Raw genomic sequence first — 23,435 nt, forward strand, 5'->3', positions numbered from 1 at the left:
AATTCACTTAGTGTACTTTTTGGTCATACTGTAATTAGACAAAGTATACATCATTTACCATGATTATTTTTGAATATGATTCGATAAACTATCCTGTTTTTGCTGTTCTTGCAGGAGGAGCAGGGACTGGAGTGAACCACAGTGCCCAGAACTTCTTAGTGCTGCCAGCACAAAGTCAGAAACAAGACAGATCAAAGGGCTAGCATCCGACTAGAGTTCTGTGTTTATCCAGTTTGATAAAGACATGGACCAGATCCTTCAACTGATGGCAAAGGGAGATGCTGACAAGATACTCCCGGCTATGACATCACTCATTATCAACCTCGCTGTCGAGAGATTTGGAGAGAAGGAGAAGAAAGAAGCCAAAAGGTGTAACGCTAAAAATCATAGAGAAGTGAGAATCCACGTCATCAGACAGGAGCTCAAGACCTTGTGATGCCAGTACAAACACGCAGGAGAGCAAGAACGACTTGCAACAACTATCTTGAGGCAGAAGATCAGGGGCCTAAACTGGGCCAACTGGCACTGGAGGTGTTGCTGAGAAAGAACAAGGAGAAGAGCTGCTCTTATCTCCAACCCCTTCCACTTCTCAAAGGTGCTTTCGGGCAGAAAAGCAGGGCCAACCTGAGCTGCTCTGATGAAGAAATGAACACCTACTTCAGGAAGATTTACAGTGACCCAAGACGGAACCAAGATCTAGGACAATGTAAAGCATTGTTAGACCCACCCGAGCCAAACAAGCAGTTTGACAAATCAGAACTGAAGCTGAAAGAATTGAGAGATGTGGTATGCAAAGCAAGATCCAGCTCTGGACCAAGCCCTAGCAACATTCCATATAAGGTATATAAAAACTGCTCAAACCCTCTGGTGCACTTCGGGAAGATCTTACGGTTCATCTGGAGAAGAGGAAGGATTGCAGAACAGTTAAGAGCAACTGAGGGAGTCTGGATTCCGAAAGAAGAACATAATCTCTGTTGAAGCAAAGATCTTATTCAGCATAATCTCAAACAGACTTGGCTCATACATGGCAGACAACAACTACATCAACACCAACACAATTCCAGCCCAAAAAGGAGGAATTGCGGGAATGTCTGGATGCCTGGAGCACACCAGAGTGGTGACACAGCTAATCAGAGAGGCCAGGATAAACAAGAGCAATCTGACAGTGCTTTGGCTCAACCTGGCCACTGCCTACAGCTCCCTCCCTCACAAGCTGGTGCAACACCCTTTGCTGAAACATCATTTACCAAGCAGATCCAGATACCTCATTAGCATCTATGAAAACAACTTCAGCATGAGGGTCTCATCTGATGGCATAACATCAGGTTGGCAAAAAGTTACAGTGGAGATAATAAACGGCTGCACCATTTCATTCAACCCGTTTCACTTAGCAATGTACATGCTCATATAACCAGCAGCCTCACATGCAGGAGGTATATGGATGATCTGACAGTCACTGCTGAGTCTGTACCAGGTTGCTGGTGGATTCTTCAAGGACCCGAGACACTAATAGACTGGACTATCCCCACCATCCCAGAGAAGCCTGTGAAAAGTCTTGGCAAAGTGTTCAAAAGGTCACAGAGATACAGCATCCATTCAGACTACGTATGCAGATCTACACGAGTGGAAAGACCAGGTCTGATGGGAAAATTCAAAGCTTGGTCATACCAGCATGAGATCTATCCAAGAATCCTTTGGCCTCTTCTGGTGTATGAAGCGCTTGTCTCAACTCTAGAGGCTTTAAAAAGAAAGTCAAGCTCCCACCTTTGAAGATGGCTCAGGTTGCCAAAATCCTAAACAAACATTGCACTCTACGGCAACGGCAAACAAACTCAATCTCACATTCAAATCACTGGAAGAGGATTTCAACCAAATGAGGAGCTGAGGTACTCAAGGGTCAAAGCCCCCAAGGTGGCCAAGGCAGGAATTGAGGGGAGAATGGACAGAAAGTGGTAGGCAGCAGAAGAGGTCAAGCAGGCTGAAGCATGACTCTGCCACAGCATAGCTGGTCTGGGATCAGTTCCTGCCCCTCACATGAACGGTCACCAACACAAGAAGATGGGAAAACTGGCACCTCATATAGCAAGAGGTGAGGGCAGCCAAGGAAGATTTAGGAACGAGTAGAGCTGTTGGCATAAGGAAGCAATGAGCTTGGACAAAATGGGACAATGCTCTTGAAAGAAAAGTGACCTGGGCAGACTTTTTGTCAAGATGTGGAACATTCAAGCACATACTGAGTGGCTGCCCAAAACCCTTAGGAGATGGGACATATTGCTGGTGCCATGATCAGGTTCTGAAGGTCATTGCTCAAACCATCAATGAAGGACTAGATACAAACAGGCACGCTCGCTTCCAAGCACATCAACTTTGTCAGAGCTGGGAAACAAATAACACATGCAACTAGAATATCTGCTGGAATCGTGGCCTTAAGGACTGGAAGATGTCTGTGAACCTGGAGTCGCAGCTTAAGTTCGACCACCACATTACCACCACCCCCCTACGTCCTGATGTGGTTCTCTGGTCAGACTCCACCAAGCATGTAATCCTATTGGGGCTGACAGTACTGTGGGAAGAAAACACGGATGAAGCCTATAAGAGAAAACTGGACAAATATGAAGATCTTATCAACCAGTGCAGAGAATAGGGATGGAAGGGAAAGTGTTTGCTGATAGAAGTTTGATGTCAAGGATTTGCTGCCTGTTCACTGTCCAGAGCCCTCAGCACACTGGGCAATGAAGGAAAAAAGAAGAGGACAGCCAATCGTGAGCACAGCAGAGAAAGCCTCTACTTGGATATGGCTGAAGAGAGAAGAAACCTGGGTGCAAAGTAGTTAGCTGTTGCCAGCTGGACACTGATCAGCCTCTGCTGGGTCACCCGGGGGAGGGAGTATGATGTTGAAAGATCTGAATCTCACGATGATTCCAGGAACATCACTGATGATGTGTCCAGCTGCATCAGAGTATGTTTTTCACTGACTTTAGATTCAAATATATATTGAGATTATCAGTGTTGTATATAGTAGTAAACACACATGTAAAATCGCCCTACGAAACTTTAACACATATGAAATGTATCAAATGTATTGAAAGTAAAATTTATAAAGAGGGTTTTGTTTGTGTTTGATGTAACTGAACTGTTAAAAGGATGAGAAGGCCAGAGTTCAAACTAGAGTTTAACTAGAAAATTAAATTAAGTAAAGCCGGATGGTTTCCACTTATTTGGAGTCTTTTTTGGCTGGACCACATCAGCAGGGCCAGTCCATAAACACATCTGTCCCTGAGTGAGTGAGTGAGTGAGTGGGTGAGCAATAAAGTTACACCATTGGTTAGCTGGCTGAGTTTTGGAGTTTCCCCATCGGCCATTGCTCTTTCAAAATTGATTCGTGCAAACAGTTTTTATTGCGTCATCAGGGGGACATTTACAGGCAGTGTTGCCAACCTTGCGCCTTTGTCGCTAGATTTATCAACTTTTCACACCCATTTTGCGACTTTTTGTCACAAAAGCATTGACGAATCTTGCATACTTTTTGGACAAATGTTAGCTACTTTCTGTAGAAGAAGGTCGCCCATATTGCCCAGTGAGTACGAGGTTGGGCTTTCCCTCCACAGGCACACCTCTGTATGCACGGCAGCTGCATAGACATGAATGAGCTTCTGATGTTCTCTCTGAGTGATCATTTTACAAGCAAATATAGCCAAAACCACCACAGTCGTTGTGTTTAACTTATGTGTGTGTTGATTTTGTTAGACGACGTCCCGGTTATAAAATCAGGATTTTAGCAGTGCAGAGCAGCAGCTTGGAAATGGCTTAGAAGGGACTTCTGGGTAACATATAATCTTAAAGGGCCCCGTTTGAGACATTATTTCTTACTTCTTCCATTGTCTGACAACAGAAACAGAAAAACATGTAAATGAAAACAGCTTTATTTGGAATTAAATTAAATTAAAATTAAATTTTTGTATATGTGAGCACAGAGAGTAGGAGAGAAGCAAACAGATAAATGGTGATCAAGCCATTATTTTTTCTATCACAAATGGGATTTTACTAGAGGCAATTGCACTCTAATCAAAAGCAAATGTTGATAAAAATTCAAGTGAAAGTATAGGCCCAAAGAACTAGTGGTTTATCATTTACAAAAAGCGGTGTAGTTATTAGTGGCTACTTCAACCTTCGCTTGTATCAAATCTGCAGGATTAACATGTTTTAGGTTATTGTATGTCATAAGACCAGCTAAATTCCCCAAACCCACAACCATGTGGGCTTTGTTTCACTCTAGCTGGGTCAATATGCAATGAGGGGTAAACCAGAGCGTGACATAAGTAGACCTACACGAGCTTTAACAGCCAAACTCTAATGTAGAAATAAACTATTATTTATTAGTGTCTTCAGAAAATTATGTCTTTCTAGGATGAGTCCAGTGTAATAGTGACTGAGATGGTCAACAGGTGACAGCTTTTGTAACAGAGGACATTTGAGTTAGTCAGATCCACTTTCGGTTTTCATCTTGATACAGTACCACACAGACACCTGCAGCAAAGTTTTATAAGGCTCAATGGAAACAAGCAATCTGCGGCGGCATGTTTTCAAGTTGTGACTTCCTCGGAGAAGAAGCAGCACAGTGCCTCAGACAAGAGGTGGCATTGCATTTCGACTTGTGGTTAGCAGTGCTGCTGAATGATAGAGGTGGAAAAAGAGATATCAGATTGAATATAAAAGGAAAGGAAGAAAGGGCGGGTTTTCTTTCAGCTGCTTTTCCTTCTCTTTCCCGTTTGATATGTGTGTGCAAATAGTCTGTGTGTGTTTGTGGATATTTAGATTTGGAAGTGAGAAGAACAATTAATCATATTTAGGATGAGGCCATAAACAAACAAAATGGTAAAGCAAATATACACAAGGCTCAGTGTATAAGCTAAATGACAATGACAGTATGAAAATGCTCCATCACCACATTATCTTATAAAATGTTATACGATAAAAGTCAAAGACAGTGCTTTTCAAGGCATTGGTATTATTATTGGTATTATTATTGGTATTATTATTGGTCAACTTTATGACGGAATTCCTAATTAACCTACTTAACTTACATTCACTAGCTTATGTCTAGTGTTGGAGAGGAAGAGTACTGCTGTATTGCAAACTTTCATGATATAAAATGCCATTCGTTTTTCAGTATGGCAGAGGTGGAAAAGTGAAAGCAAACGGTTGGCATCTAGTTTCAGAAAAAACCCCAACTGGACATGGTAACTGCCAGGTTCAAAAATAGATAAGCTATCTCTCTCCATGTGAATAGTCTTAGTGCAACAAAATATACTGAAATAATTTAAGCCGGAGACGACTTTTTCACTACATGGTCCAGTCCTGATACTTTCACTCATGACCTCTTCAGATATCCAGGTAAGGCAGTGGTGTCTGGTGTTCACAATTTATTCCTCCATACGGAAAAAAAAAACCTAAATTTGAGGAAGTATGAGTAAGTAACATGAGAGTACCAGATAGAAGAAGCTTTTTTCGGTGCCGGATAACAGTGAAACCAAAGCTCTCACCCGTGCTGTCTAAAGGTTGGACTTTAAAACTGATTTTGTGGCTGCAGGAAGATGACCGTGGGTAGCCCAATTTCTCTTCTACAGAATTGAAATGGCTCCTTTCCAGTGATTTGCGGCCAGTTTAACTAATATTATTCCCTTTGGGCGATCCATAACGAATGACGATTGAATATTAAATGACTATGCATTGTGACACTGTGCAGGTGTGTGGTGAGAGGGGCGTCGGGGTGACTGCCTGCAACCGCTGACGCCCAGTTTGGCTTTAACGGTGGCACTTCCAAACATCAACAGAGGGAGCGAAGACGCCAGTAACACCCTCTACGGGGCAGGAGTCGTATCAAGGATACATTATGGGGAGATATGAGATCCCCGGGGTTGGGAGCAGTAGTAGATAACTGCTTAAGGTAGGGCTGCGGCCGTGTTAAGCATCAGAAGAAGTAGCCGGCCGCTGTTGGGGGGTCATCCCGTCACTATGTCCGTCCAGAATGAGCTGTACAATAAAAGCAAACATTTAAGTGGAAACCATATGTTCGGGATGTCATCATCACTGTGAAAGTGTGGAGGCAGTTTCACGATGCCCCGATGCTTTTTTTGCAAACGTTATGGAGTTACCTCTAACGTGGCTCTTTAATGTTCATTTTCTCCTCGCCCGTCGACACGACTCCTGTACCCTAGACGTCACGTTTACCCTCCTATCCGCCGCCCCCCGCCCCCCGCAGCTCGGTGTACGCCGGTGGAGCCGCGGTCTTCCGCAGCACTCGAGGGGGGACGGAACACGCCATTGTCACAGCACAGTGGTCGGTGACGTAGGCGCCGTGGAATGAAAGTGCCGGGTCGCGGAGTCAGAGGCGGACACACGGAGCGCCGAGCGACACGCGTGTTTTCTGTGAGCCGGCCACTTTCTCCCGGCGCTAAGAAAAATAACGCTACCGACAGAAAAAGAAAAAAGAAAAATAATAATAAAAAAAACAAACAAACAAACAAAAACTGGTTACTCTATCGTCTTGAAACCGCGATGGCACGAGGAGAGGGCGCCGAGCAGTACGCGGCGAGTTTGCTATCAGTCAAACCTATAAATACAGAGATCAAGACAGCAAAGGTAAGCGCCGGGAGAAATATACATCTGATTTCTGGTGTTGTTCACCCAGGAGCGTAAAAACGCTTGATAACCTGTACTTCCTTCGGGCGTGTCAAACCTCAAATACTGCCCTGATGTTGTCCTCGGGATTTGAATTGCACGTGGTTCTTCTCTGTCTGTCCCCGGACAGCTGTTTTTCCGGAGGTTGACTCGCCGGTTTTAAAGGGACCATATCTCAGTTAAACCTGCCATTTTGAAGAATCCCTTCAAACTGTACAATCTTGTCAAAGACAGCGGTCTTAATACTGACAGATGTGCTGCAGAGACGTGACGTGGTGCTCCTGCTCCTGCTGCTGCTGCTGCTGCCTCGGAGCTGAATAATGCATGCTTCCTGAACATTTGGTTTGAGAGACTAAAAATAAATATGTACACAACAATGATATTTGTGGTGCTAAAAATATTTCAAACAAACCTCTTGGAGTGATTGTGCAGAGACTTGCATGGGCATTGAACCAGTCTAGGAGCCTTAAAGGACTTAAATTGACAACTGTGTGTGTCTGATAGCCTCCAGGTAATTACCAAGTGCTGGTATTTTGTATGAAAAGGTTTTGACGGCATTGCTTTATATCCATCTACAGCTTAAAATATAACAGCATTATCAGATGAGAGAACATTTCAGCCTTTAAACTAAGCATTCATCTATCAATGCTTAAACTATTTTGACAACCGATTCATCGTATCAGTAATGTTTCGAGCAAAAATGCCAAACATTTACGAGTTTCAGCTTCTTTAATGTGAGAATTTGAAACTTTTCCCCATCATATATGATAGTAAATTGAGTGTATTTTGGGTTTGGGCTGATGGCTGGATAAAACAAGCGATTGAAATGTGCCCCCTGGGCTATGGGAAATCCTTAATTGCAGCTGTAAATATCTCTCATTCAGTTAGAAAATCCTCTTGATGTTGCTCGCTGTTTTTTCTTTGAATCCAGAATCTTTGTGTTGTTTTGACCAGCGAGGTTGTCAGTCCATTTCTGATAATTTACCTGACCAGTCATTAAACATTCCTTCATTAACTTTAGTTATTAATTTCACTTCCACACGATAATTATGCCAGCATGGCCGTGGCACGCTGACAAATGTGATGGAAGAGAATATATTATTCATCCCTGATTCGTGAGGAGGCAGCAACTTGCTCCCAACAAGAGGTGATGCTGCTTTTATGTCCGTGGAGGATGTGAATTGGGATATACAAACGCCCCCTTGCTGACATCATCAGACCATTACAGGTGATTGGCTCTGGCTGCTGACTGGTGGCTACTCAGCATGAAATGTCATACTACCTCCAACATCCCATTGCTAGAGCCAATGGCTGCGTTGGAGTCTTCATGATGTAGTGAGAGTGTGTGTGTGTGTGTGTGTGTGTGTGTGTGTGTGTGTGTGTGTGTGTGTGTGTGTGTGTGTGTGTGTGTGTGTGAACTACAGTAACCTCACAGTTTCACACCACTTTCTGACTGCGGCGTAGAGCCCCGCACTGCATCGTCACTCTAATCCGTCTCTAATCGGACATTGTGAGCAGTGGGGTGAGGTAAATTAGCCAATCTCAGTCCCTCACAGTAGCAGGTTGTTTAACACAGCATCTGTTTTGTTGAATCAGGGTAGTTGAATTAGAAAACGGGGATTAAATAAACTCCAGAGTACAGAATAGGACAGCAGTTAATGATCATGTGGCACACCGCTGCCCACATCACTTCATCTTAATTCATAGCTCCCCCGAGAATTTGAGTGTTTCATTGTTTGCAGTCCGATGCACAAACTGTTATAAATCCAGCCTAACTGGATTACATATCTCCTCTGTCCTCCCCTCTTCTTCTCCTCCAGCCAAATGACCTGAAAAATCGTCTGTCCGTGTGGAGCAAACTATGCTACGCCATCGGTGGGGCTCCCTACCAGATAACAGGCAGCGCTCTGGGCTTCTTCCTCCAGATCTACCTGCTGGACGTGGCTCAGGTGATTGACAAGAGTTACACACACTGTGAAAAGTCCAATCACATTTTTCGGCCTCATTTGTTACACTAGAAAAACACAATTTTCCTTGCATAGATCTTTGACTTATTAAGAAAAATGCATTTTTTTTAAAGCTGGAAAAAGTCATAGGAATTACCTCAAGCGGTGAATTCAATGCCCTTTATATTCGCTATTCTTCAAAACAACGTTCACCCATTTGTTAATTCTGCAGGATACAAGTTGGGAACTCATCCCCTCATCTTTGCATTTTTCCAGTAGGTACACACGCTGACGAGCTTCAGCGCCGTCGCTGGTGTTTGCTCTTCTCAGCCTCATATCAGTTTAACAGTCTCTATCCTGCAGTAGGCGGTCAAGCGCATTAACCTGGACCCCTGCTGTTTTGCTTTGTTATTCAATTAGCAAATTAGACTTTTCCACTATACACAGTAGGAACTTAAATAAAGGCCATTCAGCTCAAGGGATGAGATCATTAGAGTGTCTTTGAATGCTACTTTGTTCTTGAACAAGCTGTAATACTCTCAGCAGTTACACAGCCTCCAAATGTCTCCATAACCTCATTACTGTCGTGGCTCTTTTGAACCGTTCCCTACATCTATTCAGCAGTGACATATGAGGTAGTATTTGGCATCCTCTTTGTTTTGGTTTTCATGCCTCACTCTCTTTCCATTTCTTCCCTCTAGCTGGATCCCTTCTATGCCTCCATCATCCTGTTTGTGGGTCGGGCCTGGGACGCCGTCACAGACCCAACGGTGGGTTTCCTGGTGAGCCGGAGTAGGTGGACCCGCGTCGGCCGCATGATGCCCTGGTACGTGTCTGAATCGAACAGCAGCACATGCACTTCAGGGGCAGGTTCACAAAGCAGTGAGGAAATTAACCGGTAATATTAGGTGAGAGTGAGGCAATTGTACTGACAAAAGGAAGGTCATGAGCCGTTAGGAGCAACCATGGGAACAAGGGTGAGGTGGCTAACGACGAAGAACGAGTGCAAGAACGCAGTCTGTATTAAACTCTGTATGTAATGTGTGCCACGCCAGTCCTCATGACGAATACTAAAGCTCAGGAGTAACCTTTCTAATGCGCAAACAGAAGGAGAAAGCAAAAGAAGCACTTTGCGCTTGTTTCTTTGAATTTGTCTGTCACCTGTCTCTGCATGCAGATGTGTGGTGGGACCTACTACTAAAAGTTAAGTTCACTTTTTGAGGAGACTTTGCTCTGTGAATTAAACAGCCGGAAGAGCTTTTAAGCACATAGCTAAATAGGTAAGAGGGGGACTCGTAAATTTAGCCATGTATACTGGGAGCAAACTTTATAGGTGCTCTGAGGCATTTTCTTGTAAGCAAAGAAAACATTTAGTGTCACTCATCAAACTGCATTGTTTGTATACTTGAGGCCTAATTAAACATGTCTGGTGTGTGTCCTTCCGCATAAAATATTCAAATTGTCGCTGCATTGTTAACATTCCTGGTGATCATGTTTATACATGTGCATCATGTCACCTGCACACCTCTGCATGTCTATCCTCATGTGCGTGCAGAAGAAAAAACAAAGCATGCTAAAGTGCTTGATGTATACTTGATATATCTTTCAATAAACGGTATTGGAGGGTAAAAGAGAACAACAACGAAACAGGGATCCGCTCATTAAAACATTGCTCCCTAGTACTACTAGTGGTCAAAAACTCCACAGGGTGCCTTTAATTTCCAATATCGATCACATCTGCTTTTCTATCTTCTATAAATAAAATAAGCAGATGAGAGTTTCTGGTTTTGGCTAATCCAGTGAGTGAAATACCTGATGATAAATCCAAGTATTTAGTCACAGTATTGTAAAAATTCAGTTACCATAAAGCCATAAAGAAGTTCTGACCATTGATTTTATTTGTCTACAAAGATCTAAGAAATAAAGGTATGAAAGGTAACTTGGTAGAAACAGTACAGCAAACTTTCTTTGTATGTGTGAATGTGTTCGTCTATTGTACATGTGCTAGCCTTGTTAGACTGCTGGCCACCTTTCAGCCTCTTGCCAAATGCCTGCTGGAATAGGCCTCATCTCCCTGAACAGGGTAGATATATGTTTCAATATATCTTTACTATAAGCGTTAAAAAGGCTCAGCCTGAATCAAGGAAAATTGCAGGCTGTAAAATTGCAAAATTCAAATCCTCTGTTTTACGGCATAAAATGACTTATGGGTTGGCTGCGTTCACACATATGTAGAAAAAAGGAGATTGTGAAACGTGGCAGTGACAGAGTTATGAGAATGTCTGGTTCAATAAACGTAAATGCAGCCTTTTTTTTCCAACGATGTCACAGCGATATCTTGAGCATCGTGTGTATTTGAGACAGACATGCCAGCTGCTCACGAGAGCTGCACATCGTGGGGAGGGGGAGGGGGATTTACTGGGTTCTGCTACGATTGGTCCAGCCCACAACACACCATCAGTTTTGAACGAATAGGGGTGTTTCCATCTTCGTGTGTGTGTTTGATTTCCTAGACAGAGCGGGAGGGGGGTTGGCAGAAAGCAGAGAGAGGTTACCTTGGGTCAAAAGACGTGCTTGGTTGAAATACTGAAGGTCATTGTTAAAAAAGGCAACATGTAGATGATCCTCTGTGGCCCGTGTAGCTTTTCGAACTGACGTGAAACAACCATGAGTCAGATTAGAACACACAGATGTCTTTTTGTGTCCTCACTTGTCCTTTTTATTTGTGCCGGGAGGAAAAAAAAAAATTTTACAATAAGATATTAACAGTTGTTTTTTTTTGCGTGTGCACAAGTATGTGCCTTGCTGACCTCAACACTGTGGCCTGTCTTCAACCAGCTGTGCCAGTGTCCGAAACCGTCACAACCTGGCTGCTTTTTCCCAGATAAATTAGCTCTCATTAACCTAATTTGCTCAGGCATTAGACGAAATCAGGAGGTTCTTTTCTTTCTCATTTGACATGTGTGCCACACGAGAAGGGGGGAGGGGGATTTCCTATGAAGATGTGGGAGTGCAGAAGTGCCACGTTCAAAAAAGAAACATCTCTCTGGGTTTAGTGATATGGCTCTGAGGGAGAGTAAGCATCCATCTCTCCTGTATGACAGCTGGAAAACAAAAAGTGGAGGCAGAAATGTTGACTTACATTGTACAAGATAAAGAAAACTGTAGACCCTTACAACTGAGAGGCTGGAACCAGAGAATATTTGACATTTTTGCTTGAAAAATGACTTAAGTCGTGAATCGTTGATCAAAATGTTTGCCAATTATTAATAGACTAATTGAATAATTGACTGTTTCTACTGAACTTGTTAGGGTGTATTGATGCCAACAAGAGACGTGGTTTCCCGTTGGCTCAAAAATATCTTGTAATGTTCCTCTTCGCTGCCGCGCAGAAATGCCTAAGTCGCAACAGTGCGACTTCCTCATCTCCACTGGGAGATTTAGCTGGACTGGGGTCTTTAAAACCAAGTTTCTGAAGTGGCACCAGCTTCTCTGAAAGAGCCCTGGCACTGAGGTCAGCTGCAGGGCATACAAAGCCAGGGGAAAAGCCACTGAGACGGAGTGGGAGTGAGAGTGAGGTGGGCCAGAGCAGCCTCGTCGCGGGTCAGCCCACCCCCGTCTCCTCCTGCAGCCCGGACTGAGCCCTTTCTCCACACACGAGCTCCAACAAGGCAGGATTAGGGGATTATATACACAAAGCCGCAGGGAGAGAGCAGAGAGGAAGCGACTGCAAGGGAGCAAAAATGAAAAGTGGTGGTTAAAGTACAGTAACAGTTGGCAAAATCCATTAAGCACACTGTAGCGGTGGGCCTGGCACTTTATGTTTCAAGCCTAACAGCACAGACTGGATCTGAAATTAGTAGCAATGTCTTTGCTTGGGTTTGTCTCCTAAAAATCCTCTACCCCGTTCTTCCCAGGATCCTTTTCTCTACTCCGTTTGCGGTGCTGACTTACTTCCTAATTTGGTACGTGCCTCCATTTGAGCAAGGGAAGGTCATCTGGTACTTGATCTTTTACTGCCTCTTCCAGTCAATGCAGACGGTTAGTACTTTGTTGATACTCCCCCGTGTCTTGTTCCTTATCTTTGCTCCCTTATCTAACTGTGTGTGTGTGTGTGTGTGTGTGTGTTTATATTTACAGTGCTTCCATGTGCCATATTCAGCCCTCACCATGTTCATCAGCAGCGACCAGAAAGAGAGGGATTCTGCCACTGCCTATCGTACGTCACCCCTCCTGTGTGATCCAAAGGTTTTACGTGTGTGTTGTCATTCATACTCTGACGCTCCATTCCCATGTTGCCCTCAGGTATGATGGTGGAGGTGCTGGGCACAGTGCTGGGCACCGCAATCCAGGGACAGATCGTGGGTGGCGCTTCAGATTGTCCCACTGAGCTTGATGTCCACAACAGCGGAAACTCATCCAGGAACAACACGTCCATTGTTTCACTGGAGGACACGGTGAGAGTTTTGAGTCCTTTGCATGATGTCAGATAAATGAGGATATTTACAAGTGTTTGTTACAGCGTCTACATGGGTGTTAGTCCAAGCGAATGCTGTCTTTTCTGTCCTCAGAAACAAGCTTACTTGATTGCTTCAGCGGTCATCTCCCTCATATATGTCCTCTGTGCCGCGATCTTGTTTTTCGGTGTGAAGGAGCAAAAAGGTATGAATCCATGAGATAACAACAGAAGCAATCATTTGTTCGATTCCAGTGTGGAATATTTAAAACAGAAGTATGCTGCTTTAAATATTTATGACTTGAGTCATGAATCTTATTGACTTGATTTGACAAAATCCAAAAAAAAAAAGAAAGAAAAGAAATAATCGCAACTCGACTTGTACTTGAACACCGATGACTCAAGCCTGCACTCGGACTTTTTGACAATTGAATATCTTCATATCAACCTCATGCACAAAGATGAAAAGTTATGCTAGAAAGAAGTGTGCAGGGGAATCAAGACTAAATTATCCTGACAACTCAAATACGTTGGACCCATCCAACAGCAGACAATCAGGCTGCACGGGATGGAGGGAAAGATGAGTTTTGGCAGTGCAGACCAGCTCTGCACAAAATGCAGTGTTTGGCCCAGTAAATACAAAATGCTTGAAATTATGTCATGAATAATACACCTAGGCATGTCTGATCATTTAGCTTTTAAATGTTAAAAAATTTAGAATATTAACTGCTAAGCCGTTTAAAATTCTAACATGTCGTTAAAAGTAGAAATGTCTGCATGACGACTTCTTTAGCACTTTAAATGCAACGTCTAGGACGCGGACCTCATTCAGGACTTCATAGCTAAGATTTCGGATTTACAAGGTGCAAAACCATGATTTTTTTTTTCCCCCACGTCTGATTTGGAAGTTTTGTATCAGTTGTCCTTGGGAAAAATTTGGCCGCCTCATTGTTCCAAAAAAAAAAAAAAAAAAAAAAAAAATTAGAGGGAGAGAATGGGGGGTCGATACTCTGGCCGGCGCTAGACGTTTCTGCAAGAAACAAATTAGACAGACACCGGAATATTTTCTCTAATCACAGTGGCACTTCAGGTTTCTTACAGCAGAGATTTTCAGCTGCCTTATCTTTATTCTCTTCTCCTCCATGTTTTATTTCAGAGAGCAGGCGTAAAAAATCAGACCCCCTTACCTTCCGTCAGGGCCTGTGGCTGGTGATGAGCCACGGCCCGTACGTCCAACTGGTCATCGGCTTCCTCTTCACCTCTCTGGCCTTCATGGTAAGGCTGGGTTTTATTATCCGCCTCGTATTGGATGTAGAGGTTACTTTGAATGAAGTCATATTTAAAGGAGTAATTCAACAGTTGGGGAAATGTTTGCTTTTTCCTTGCGGAGAAATGGCTGTGGAGGTTGATACCATTTTCATGTCTGAGGTTGAAACCCGACTGGAAGCGGGGAAACGGCTAGCATAGCAAGAAAGAAAAAAAGCATAAATTCCAAAATGTTGAACTATCCCTTCAGCGGTAACTGTGCCTAAAGATGACACTTATTCTTTTCTTTTTACAGCTACTGGAAGGAAACTTTGCCCTTTTCATCACCTACGCTCTTGGGCACAGGAAAGACTTTCAGAATATTCTCCTGGTCATCATGGTGAGTGTTTCCATTTTCCACTGAAGGACTCTTCCCCTCCTTGTAAAAGGCCTCGTCGGTAGGAGGTTCGGAGGGCATCAGTACAGTCTGCAGCAGGAAACCCTGTTTGGCTGTCCTTGTGGCACAGATCGAGCTCCCAGTGTTTGTGGGGTTTTCCGCAATTACTCTGAGACCGCTCCTCGACCGAGGGGATGCGTGGCACCGGGGCTGAAAGGGCAGATTTTCAGGGTGAGAGGAGATGTTGTTTGGGCTCCTGGGAACCTGTCACCCGGCCTCACACTCACTCGGGGGTAGCAGGAGATCAAGGGACAGACAGGCACACAGTGGAGCTTTTGTTGCCTGGGCGATCCTTCCCTGCCACCATGGGAACTGCCACCACTGGTTGCGCCCTCCTTTCCATTCTCATCTCACTGCGTTCCACTCCGGTCTCTTTCCCACTGATTAGGAGTGGAAACATTTTTGGGCACCATGTATCATATTTGGAGAGGTGGGAGTGGAGGGGGAGGATGAAAATATTTACGCACAGTTGATGCTTAGGCTGCTTGGTTTTCAGTGACAGTTTTGTGGTCATTTAACACTGTCTGACCAAGTGTGGCCAAGAGTTCAAAGGTGGTCTGCCCCCTTCAGGGTTAAGTCAGGACCCCCACAAATCATATTGGAGCCTTGTCCCTTGACCTCCTCCTCCAGTGGGCCCTTTATTCTTACTGGTTCCCACCTTTCCCACAATCCGTAATGAAGCCCAGCTGGAGTTCCGATTGCTTTCAATGGCGAATAATTTTCTTTTAGGTATTTCACACAATTCCTTTGAATAATATTCATTATAACAAATGAATGTTCAGTGATGATTTACGTTGTTTCCATTTTGCACAGAGCTGCAGCCAGGATTTTAGATATGTTGAGGTCTTATAGTACTGCAAGTCCCACAAGCAGCTTTTTTGTTTTTTGTTTTTTTTAGATAAGAATAGAAACCAGGCAACTTAAAACAAAGTTGATGGTATACTGTACACTGTTACATCTATATTTTCAATCAAATGTGGCATCTGTGACCATTTTCTTGCAACCACATTAAAATATGGTTATATAAGACCATATATACAGTATATACCACAGGATATGACGTGTGTCTAGCAAAGACCTCAATTTCAAACTAAAAGTTGATTTAAGTCCTCCATCATTTCCTTGCCAGACTTCGCTTTTTCGACGTTTGACTTTCACCAGAATTAAAAGTCGTATGTACGATAGTAACAACTCGCAAAAGCCTCCACATTACCCAAAATACAGAGGATGTGATCAGAATGTCGTCAGTGCTGGCTACAGCCCTTATTATGCCCTGCGCAATAACAATGCGAGTGGTAGTCTTTTCCTTGACTCCAGGTTTCAAGGTTTTCTCCCACATAGAAAATGTGGACATATTATTATTTGCAGCAATGCAGGAGTATGCTCAGTGTTTTAATTAAATCTAGATCAAAAAGCAACATAATCCATATGGCTTCATCAGTTTATTGTCTCTACCCTGTGGCTGTTTTGAATACACAGATATACAAAGGCTTTTATTGAGTGCTGCTCTAAATCATCCATTTCAGCAGTTGGCGGCTCTAAGGATATAGCCTGGGTGCATGTAGTAATATTTAATGGAGCAACAATACTGATAATTCGGAGACTCCTTTTTCTCCAGCTATCGGGAACTCTAACCATCCCGTGGTGGCAGTGGTTTTTGACCCGGTTTGGGAAGAAGACGGCGGTTTACTTCGGCATCTCGGTAAGTAGAAAATGCTTTTTTTTTTGGTACAACAAAGGCGTTCATTCAGAGAGGATGAGTTATTTTGGAACTGCTCACGTCCCTCTGTCTCATTCTACAGTGGGCAGTACCCTTCATGATCCTAATCATCTGCATCGACAGCAACCTGGTCGTTTCTTACTTGGTCTCAGTGGCGGCAGGTGTGAGCGTGGCGGCAGCCTTCCTCCTGCCTTGGTAAGCATGAGGTCATTCCTTCCCTAGATCCAAATACAGATGTATCACTGGGGGATTTTTGTCGATTTTCACTTGAGCTTCCTTCTAAATGTTGTGTTTGTCCGTTCAGGTCAATGCTTCCCGATGTAGTGGATGACTTCAAGGTTAAGAACCCCCACGTCCATGGCCATGAAGCCCTCTTCTACTCTTTCTACGTGTTCTTCATCAAGTTTGCCTCTGGGATATCCCTGGGTATCTCCACCCTAAGTCTGAAGTAAGTTAATTGATCTGTTCTTAATTATTTATAACTTCTGTAATGAATCTCATGTTCGTCTGTGTTTTCATCCTCACTGTCATCCTTCAAACTTTATCAGCACTCAGCTAATGTCTGCACAGCTGTGATCTCTAACACTATATGAGATTAGCTCATTACAGCTCATCAGTGCAGTGGTCATGTGGTCAACAATCACATAATCCTTCAACTAACCACCTTGCCAAACTGCACTCACATCAGCTCAACTTCTCCCCCTCCTTATGCATTTTTTCACAGATTTGCTGGCTATGTGACCGGGAGCTGCTCACAGCCTGAGACGGTCAGTTTTACCCTGAGGATGCTGGTTTCTCCTGTGCCTGTGTGTCTTATCGCTGTGGGACTGTTGATATTGAAGACCTACCCTATTGATGAGGAAAGGAGGCAAGACAACCAAAAGCTGCTGCAGGAAATCCTGTAAGTGAGGAGTGAAATGAGCCCACAAGCACTCACACACTTAACACAGAGGTTTATACTTGATGCAGGATAATCAAACAGGGGTGGGCTCTTATTATAGTGCTGCAGGACTCGTGACTGACCATAATAAACAAACTAGTGAGATGCTAAATTCAGCTCCTGTATGTATACCTGAGCTGCATTGAAATGACATCCTCAAATAAACTTTGCGTTGTCCTGCCATTTGCATGTACCGTGCACCCTGTCTGCGCGAGCCAAATCCTGCGTGTGTGACTCACGACTGTTCTCCCGTCCTTTAAACAGGGACTCCGAGACAGATTCTGAATCTGAGACCTCAGCACTTGGGAGCAACGTTTAGCGGCGGAGGACGAGCCCCCACCAAGGCCGGTTTACGCCTTTGCACAGGCTGCCGAGGGACATGACCACCAACTATCTGGACCGACAGAGAAGGGACCACGGACACCACTGCTGCCCAGAAGTCATCAGCATTAATCGTCTCCCTCCAGTGGCTCACACAGGTCTATGTCGCCATCTACTGGCCTGCTAGTGTCATCTTATCTGTGATTCAAGTATTTTCTGTTGCCTTTTATCTCCAGCTGTGTCCCGATTAAACTGCATTCACTAAAACTAAGAAAATATACACAACATATAAATCTCCACAGTGTATTGTTTTGTCAGTTAGTGTAGAGACAAAGTCCTGGGTTTACTTCTGTTCTTGTTACTTTCACTTCTCAATATAGCTTTTCCTCTTTATAGAGGTTTTACTTTACTGGTTTAGCAGAAACACAATACTGGGATCTGTCCATATTTTAACCTAAACGGGTCTTTCCCACTGAAATGGACAGTAAAATTTGTCACTTTATCACTGTAATTAAGATGAAACACATTTTCTGCCAGCATTCACCAACTGTAGCTCCTATAAGTGAATGGCAAGGGCTCGTGGGAGCTGTAGTCATTGTATCTTGGTTAAGTTTTCCTCAACAAAGAGAAATCAATCTATTTTTCCAGAGATGTATCACTTTATTGTTTACTGAGATGCTCCTGTGGCGATCTACGATGTTATTTACCTTGAATATTCATGAGCAGCTCCTTTATTTCTTCTGTGCATCGCATTGTGGTACAGCAGTAATCCTCAACTTCCGTTTCATCACACCTCCTGTGTGACTGCACTGCGTCCTTCAAACCCGGTTAGAAAAGGCTGGATCTGGGGCACTGCTTGTGATTTGTGGTATTGTTTATGAAGTATTTATTTGCTGATTTACAAAATCGGACACTCAGTCATGCAGACTTGACTGTGATGTTACCCTTGATGTTTACCATGTCTGAGGCTAGCTCTAACTTTCCATTCAGAGAGTGCTCTGAAGGAAATATATAGTATCAGCCCTTATTCATAAAGGGCATACCAGCACTATTCCACTAATTGGAGTTGTATGGAGGTGTACCACAATTTCTACTTTTCTTTGGGTGATGTTGCTTTCTATAGATCATTTCATCAAGGCAAAAACTTTACTTGTACTTGAATCTTCTGAAGGGGGAAGGCACCTCGTGATATGATGAACTGAATGTAGATTATCTGAATCACTTGCCTTACATACACATCTTGTATAACTACTTGCAATGAGATTTTCTGTTGCTCAAACTGTTGGGTTTATTTTTCTGTGTGCTACTGAAATTTTTACCATCACACCTTTTTTGTGCTTTAAGATTATAGCCGATCTCCATCAGGTTTAATAGACGTTTTAGAATGTGCTTTTACAACAAAGTCAACTCTAAGGTGAAGTCTTTTCACCCAGCATGTTCTCACTTCCCAAGGGAAGAAAAATGCTTTATTTAACTATTTATTGAAACTATCTAAGGGATTATAATTTTTCTTATGAAAGCACATGTTTATAATAATTTATTAACAGTGAATGGTTATTGATGGATATGTGACCGGGTGATTTTCAAATCCTGTGAAAAACATTTCAGAACATCAAAATTGTGTTTTTCTTTTTCTTTTCCTATCAAAAAATATCACAAGTTGCCGTAATGTGATTTTAAAGAGGCCGCCTTTACAGCATTATGACTCAGCAGGCCAAACTCAGATTTTCTATTAAGTTATCCACGACACATTTCTCCTCAATTTCAGTCACTTGATTTCACCTCAAATGATCTTATCCCCTTCCTGGATAAATTATGAAGTCATAAAATCGAAGTTTTAATATATTCCTGCATAGTTTTCCTTTTTAGGCCTTTGAAATTGCACTAAATGAACTGAAGGAAGCACATTACAACTCTCTTTGGTCTCCCTGGTGTTTATATTCTGTTGTATGTATAAACTGTAAATAATTTTTTCTAAGTCTCACCATGATGAGCAATATATAAATCAGAGATGAAAGAAGGTGATGTGCTGTGAATTTGTAATTTAAAGTCTGTGAATAAAGTTTGTCCAAAAAAAAAAAAAAAAAATGTTGATTTCATTGCAGTGTCCTTAAAACCCACCTCACCTTTTTATGTGTGGAATATTTAACCAGCTGTTCAGGCAGACAGCTGAATGAGCTTACACCTATGTAAGCTGGTATAACGTATAGTTTCCCTCCAAAGACGAAGATGCTTTTGTGAATACTAAACTTTGCAAACTGCTACAAGGTTGCAACCACGTCACTCTAAAATATTTGTTTTATCAATTAGCCGTGTTTTCCTATTTTATCTAATTTATTTTCAATAGACGCCCATGAGTGTCCTTTGTCTCCACAGTACTAGGGCTGAGCCCTCGCAGAGTGATGACAGACGAAGACATATTTTGGTTTGAGTCAGGAGAAATAGTTTAACCGAAGACATCTCTGGCCAAGGAAACCAACCAGGAGGAGGCATAACTTCGCCTGTGTGGCAACCGGCCGCCTGCATGTCCTCTACTAATGAGCTCCAGCCGTGAATGAGCGCTGGCTTTACGCGCAGATTGAAAGGGAAAGGTCGAAGGACGGTCTGTTGCGATGAGAACAAAGTGGCATCTCTATATTTTGTGGAGTCTCTTATCACTCGGCCTCCCCAGCGGTGCAGCGAACCCTTATGAGTCCCCATTCACCGCGAGGGAAAACGTTTTCACATCGGGTTCTCCAGAATCCAGACTGATCAAACTGTCAGCAGCCTCCCCGCTGCCTCGAGTCGGCTCCCGAAGGCCCTACCCTCCCGCGACCCCCGCAACGCCTCGGTCCATGCGTCCGGCAAAGCCCGAGCCAAAGATCCAGTCGGACTTTGCCTACCTCCCAGACGTCTCTGTGACCTGCTCCACGTCGGACTTTGTCGTGCGGGTCAAACCGGCTTTCTACGGCCTGGGCGCAGATGCGGGGGAGCTGAGATTAGGCGGCAGCTGCAGAAGCAACGGGGCTCTCGGACCGTACGGTGACCTCCTCTTCACGTATCCCCTGACGGCGTGCGATGCCGTGCTCGAGGTAAGACGCGCACGAGTGTCCTTTGTCTCCAGACCATGGAAACCCTGCGAATCTTAGTCTTGAAATCACAATTTGACCCCCCCCCCCCCCGGACAGGTGCGTCAAAGTTACCTGGTCTACAAATTCGTGCTCCTCTATGAGCCTTCGCCAAAACGGCTGCCAAGCAGAGCGCACCGGGTCGATGTCGACATTGAATGCCGTTATCCGAGGTTGGACTAGTCTCTTTGCTTCTTTCTAAGTGCCATATATACTGGACTTGCTTGAGGTTCTTGAGGACGTTTCCCCTCTCATCCGAAAGGCTTCTGTAGTTCTGACTGGTCTGGGACCCAGCCACCTTCAAAAACCTCAAACAAGCCCAGTCCAGAAATACCACTGCCTGGATGACTGAGAACCTTCAGACATAGTCTCTTTTCCATTTGTAACATCTTGTGTGAAGGCCCTCTATTTGCATCCCCCAAAACCTGTCCAGGAACCATCATGTGTACCAGCTGGCTGTGAGACCCACCTGGCAGACTGCTGTTGTGCGGAAAAGGCTTAAAGGTCGTCCCAGCGACTTCCAGATCGAGTTGATGGACGGTATGCCTAGAGACTTGTGACTTTGAGTTAAGAGCTGCTTCAGCATTCAGTCTGATAAACCACAATTCACTGGCTTCGTTGGATGTAATACACTTTAGCTCTTTAATTCTTAGATTCGTGGAGCATACCAGCCAAGTCCCAGGTGTACCAGCTTGGGCAGACGGTAAATTTCCAGGTCTCCGCTCCCCACCCCCCCTCTGGAGGAAAACTTTACATCAGTAGCTGTTATGCAACACCATCCAGTGGCTCTAAATCACCCCTTAAATACGCCATCATTGACAATTTTGGGTAAGTACGATATTTGAAATTTCTTGGTTTTGCCCCTTGTCCGGATTTACAATTAACTGGGATCAGTGTCATGTTGTTGTCATCCACAGCTGTATGCTGGACAGCAAGAGGTACCCAGGGGCCTCTCAGTTCATCTATCGGACAGACAAGACCCTGCGATTCTCCCTGAAGGCTTTCCAGTTTACGGCTGACCCTGAAACTGAGGTGAGAGCGGAGAGGCTGCGATTCGCTGGTTTCACACAGCTGCAATTGTGGCTTAACCCTGCCTCCATCATTTTAGGTCAGCATTCACTGCAGTTTATCAGTCACATCAGAGGAACCAAATCCTGCACACAAATCTTGCACCTACAGAGGGAACAGGTGAGCCGAAATGCTACAATACCCCTACCAGGAGTAACTTTTCACTGTTTCCAAGTGGACAGAGCATATTTTGTGCCTCTGTTATGATAGGTGGACGGCCCTCATTGGTGACAACTCCATATGTGAATGCTGTGATTCACAATGTGTGACCTCTAAACCCCAGAGGGCCACCATGGAAGGTCTGACAATTTCCATTTTTGTTTTGTTTTTTTAAATTTGCATTTATTAGATTTTAAGGAAATATTGAAGCACCCATTCCTACTTGGTTTTATTGGCAATTTTGAAGTTGCTTTATCTTGCACTACAAGTGTCGCATCTTTAACTCAAACATTAAAACTCAGCTGTGAAATCTTCCGTTTTTTTTTTTTTTTTCCAAGGCTCTGCCAGCAGTGATTCCCTGCTAGTCTCTGATCAGCCGTTCACAGCAGAAGATGGTTTTCTACCAGTCAGTCCCTCCCTGGTCAACATGAGCAGAGAAGGCAAGACCACAGTGAGTCGTCTCACTGATGAGCTGCGCAGTCATGAGTATCTGTGGGAAAGTACCGATGTAGGAAAGTATGATGATGAAGAGAGAGGCTACATCGAAGAGGAGCTTGAAGAAGAAGCGGAAAGCAGGGTTATCCTTGAAGTGATGACAGGGCCTGAGTTAGAGAAATTAGTTTTCAGGCATGGTGTTTTAGTGAAGGAGAGGAAAGAGGCTGAAGTAAAGGATTTAAATGAGCTTGGGGTGGATGGCTCAGGGTATGAAGTAGAGGAGGATTTTTTAGAGGGGGAAAAAGAGAAAGTAAGATCTGAGGGAGGAGAAGATGAAATCTCCGATGCAAAGCAGGCGACCCATTTGAATCAGAAGGAAGGGGAAGTGCTCCGTCACTGGGCGCAGTTGGAGCAACTAAGAGTCGGCCTACAGAGAGAGGTGCAGCCCATGGACCCTGAAGGGGATGAAGAAAACAGGAGGTATATAGATACTGGGGAAGAGGATGAGAGGACAAGAGCCTATGACGTGGAGTGGAAGAATGATGACGGTCTGGTAGCGGATGACGGGGAGATGACTTGGTATTTCGCATGGAGGTAGTATTAGATCAATGCGTCCCTGGCTAATGACTGTTCTAACTCTTCATAACAACTTTCATTTCAATAAAAATAAACATGAAAATGCAAGTGACAGACTGTCTTTCATCATAACTTACATCAGACTAAGAAACCATTTCTTTTTTAAAATTCTGAATTTCAAAAACCTGGAAAATGTTAGTGAGTCAAACTATATATTTTTAGGTTTGTACTGGAATATGAATTGGAGGCTGAAATAAGAAAATGCATGCCAGTGCTTGGACAGCAATCTTCTGAATAAAAAGGATCCTCCTCAGCCACTGCAAA

General features: G+C 43.8%; 2 protein-coding genes across 2 annotated transcripts; both read left to right on the top strand.

Moving 5' to 3' along the window:
- The first annotated feature begins 6,306 nt into the window (after nt 1–6,306).
- Nucleotides 6,307–19,829, top strand: LOC120795842 (sodium-dependent lysophosphatidylcholine symporter 1-B-like). The gene is made up of 14 exons (XM_040138041.1): nt 6,307–6,642; nt 8,502–8,630; nt 9,329–9,453; nt 12,545–12,668; nt 12,768–12,846; nt 12,933–13,084; nt 13,199–13,289; nt 14,240–14,358; nt 14,645–14,728; nt 16,404–16,487; nt 16,588–16,700; nt 16,810–16,953; nt 17,230–17,406; nt 17,710–19,829. The coding sequence occupies exons 1-14, from the start codon at nt 6,364–6,366 to the stop codon at nt 17,762–17,764; spliced, it is 1,755 nt and encodes a 584-aa protein (XP_039993975.1). The 5' UTR covers nt 6,307–6,363; the 3' UTR covers nt 17,765–19,829.
- Nucleotides 19,830–19,916: 87 nt separating this feature from the next.
- Nucleotides 19,917–23,424, top strand: si:ch211-67f13.7 (uncharacterized protein LOC565426 homolog). Its single transcript, XM_040136825.1, has 9 exons — nt 19,917–20,034; nt 20,143–20,837; nt 20,934–21,046; nt 21,307–21,413; nt 21,527–21,701; nt 21,791–21,905; nt 21,982–22,061; nt 22,152–22,240; nt 22,439–23,424. Exons 2-9 carry the CDS (start codon nt 20,379–20,381, stop codon nt 23,131–23,133), a joined length of 1,833 nt encoding a protein of 610 aa, XP_039992759.1. The 5' UTR covers nt 19,917–20,034; nt 20,143–20,378; the 3' UTR covers nt 23,134–23,424.
- Nucleotides 23,425–23,435: the final 11 nt, after the last annotated feature.

This window comes from Xiphias gladius, chromosome 10 (assembly GCF_016859285.1).
Source record: "Xiphias gladius isolate SHS-SW01 ecotype Sanya breed wild chromosome 10, ASM1685928v1, whole genome shotgun sequence".
In the NCBI taxonomy this organism is placed as follows: domain Eukaryota; kingdom Metazoa; phylum Chordata; class Actinopteri; order Istiophoriformes; family Xiphiidae; genus Xiphias; species Xiphias gladius.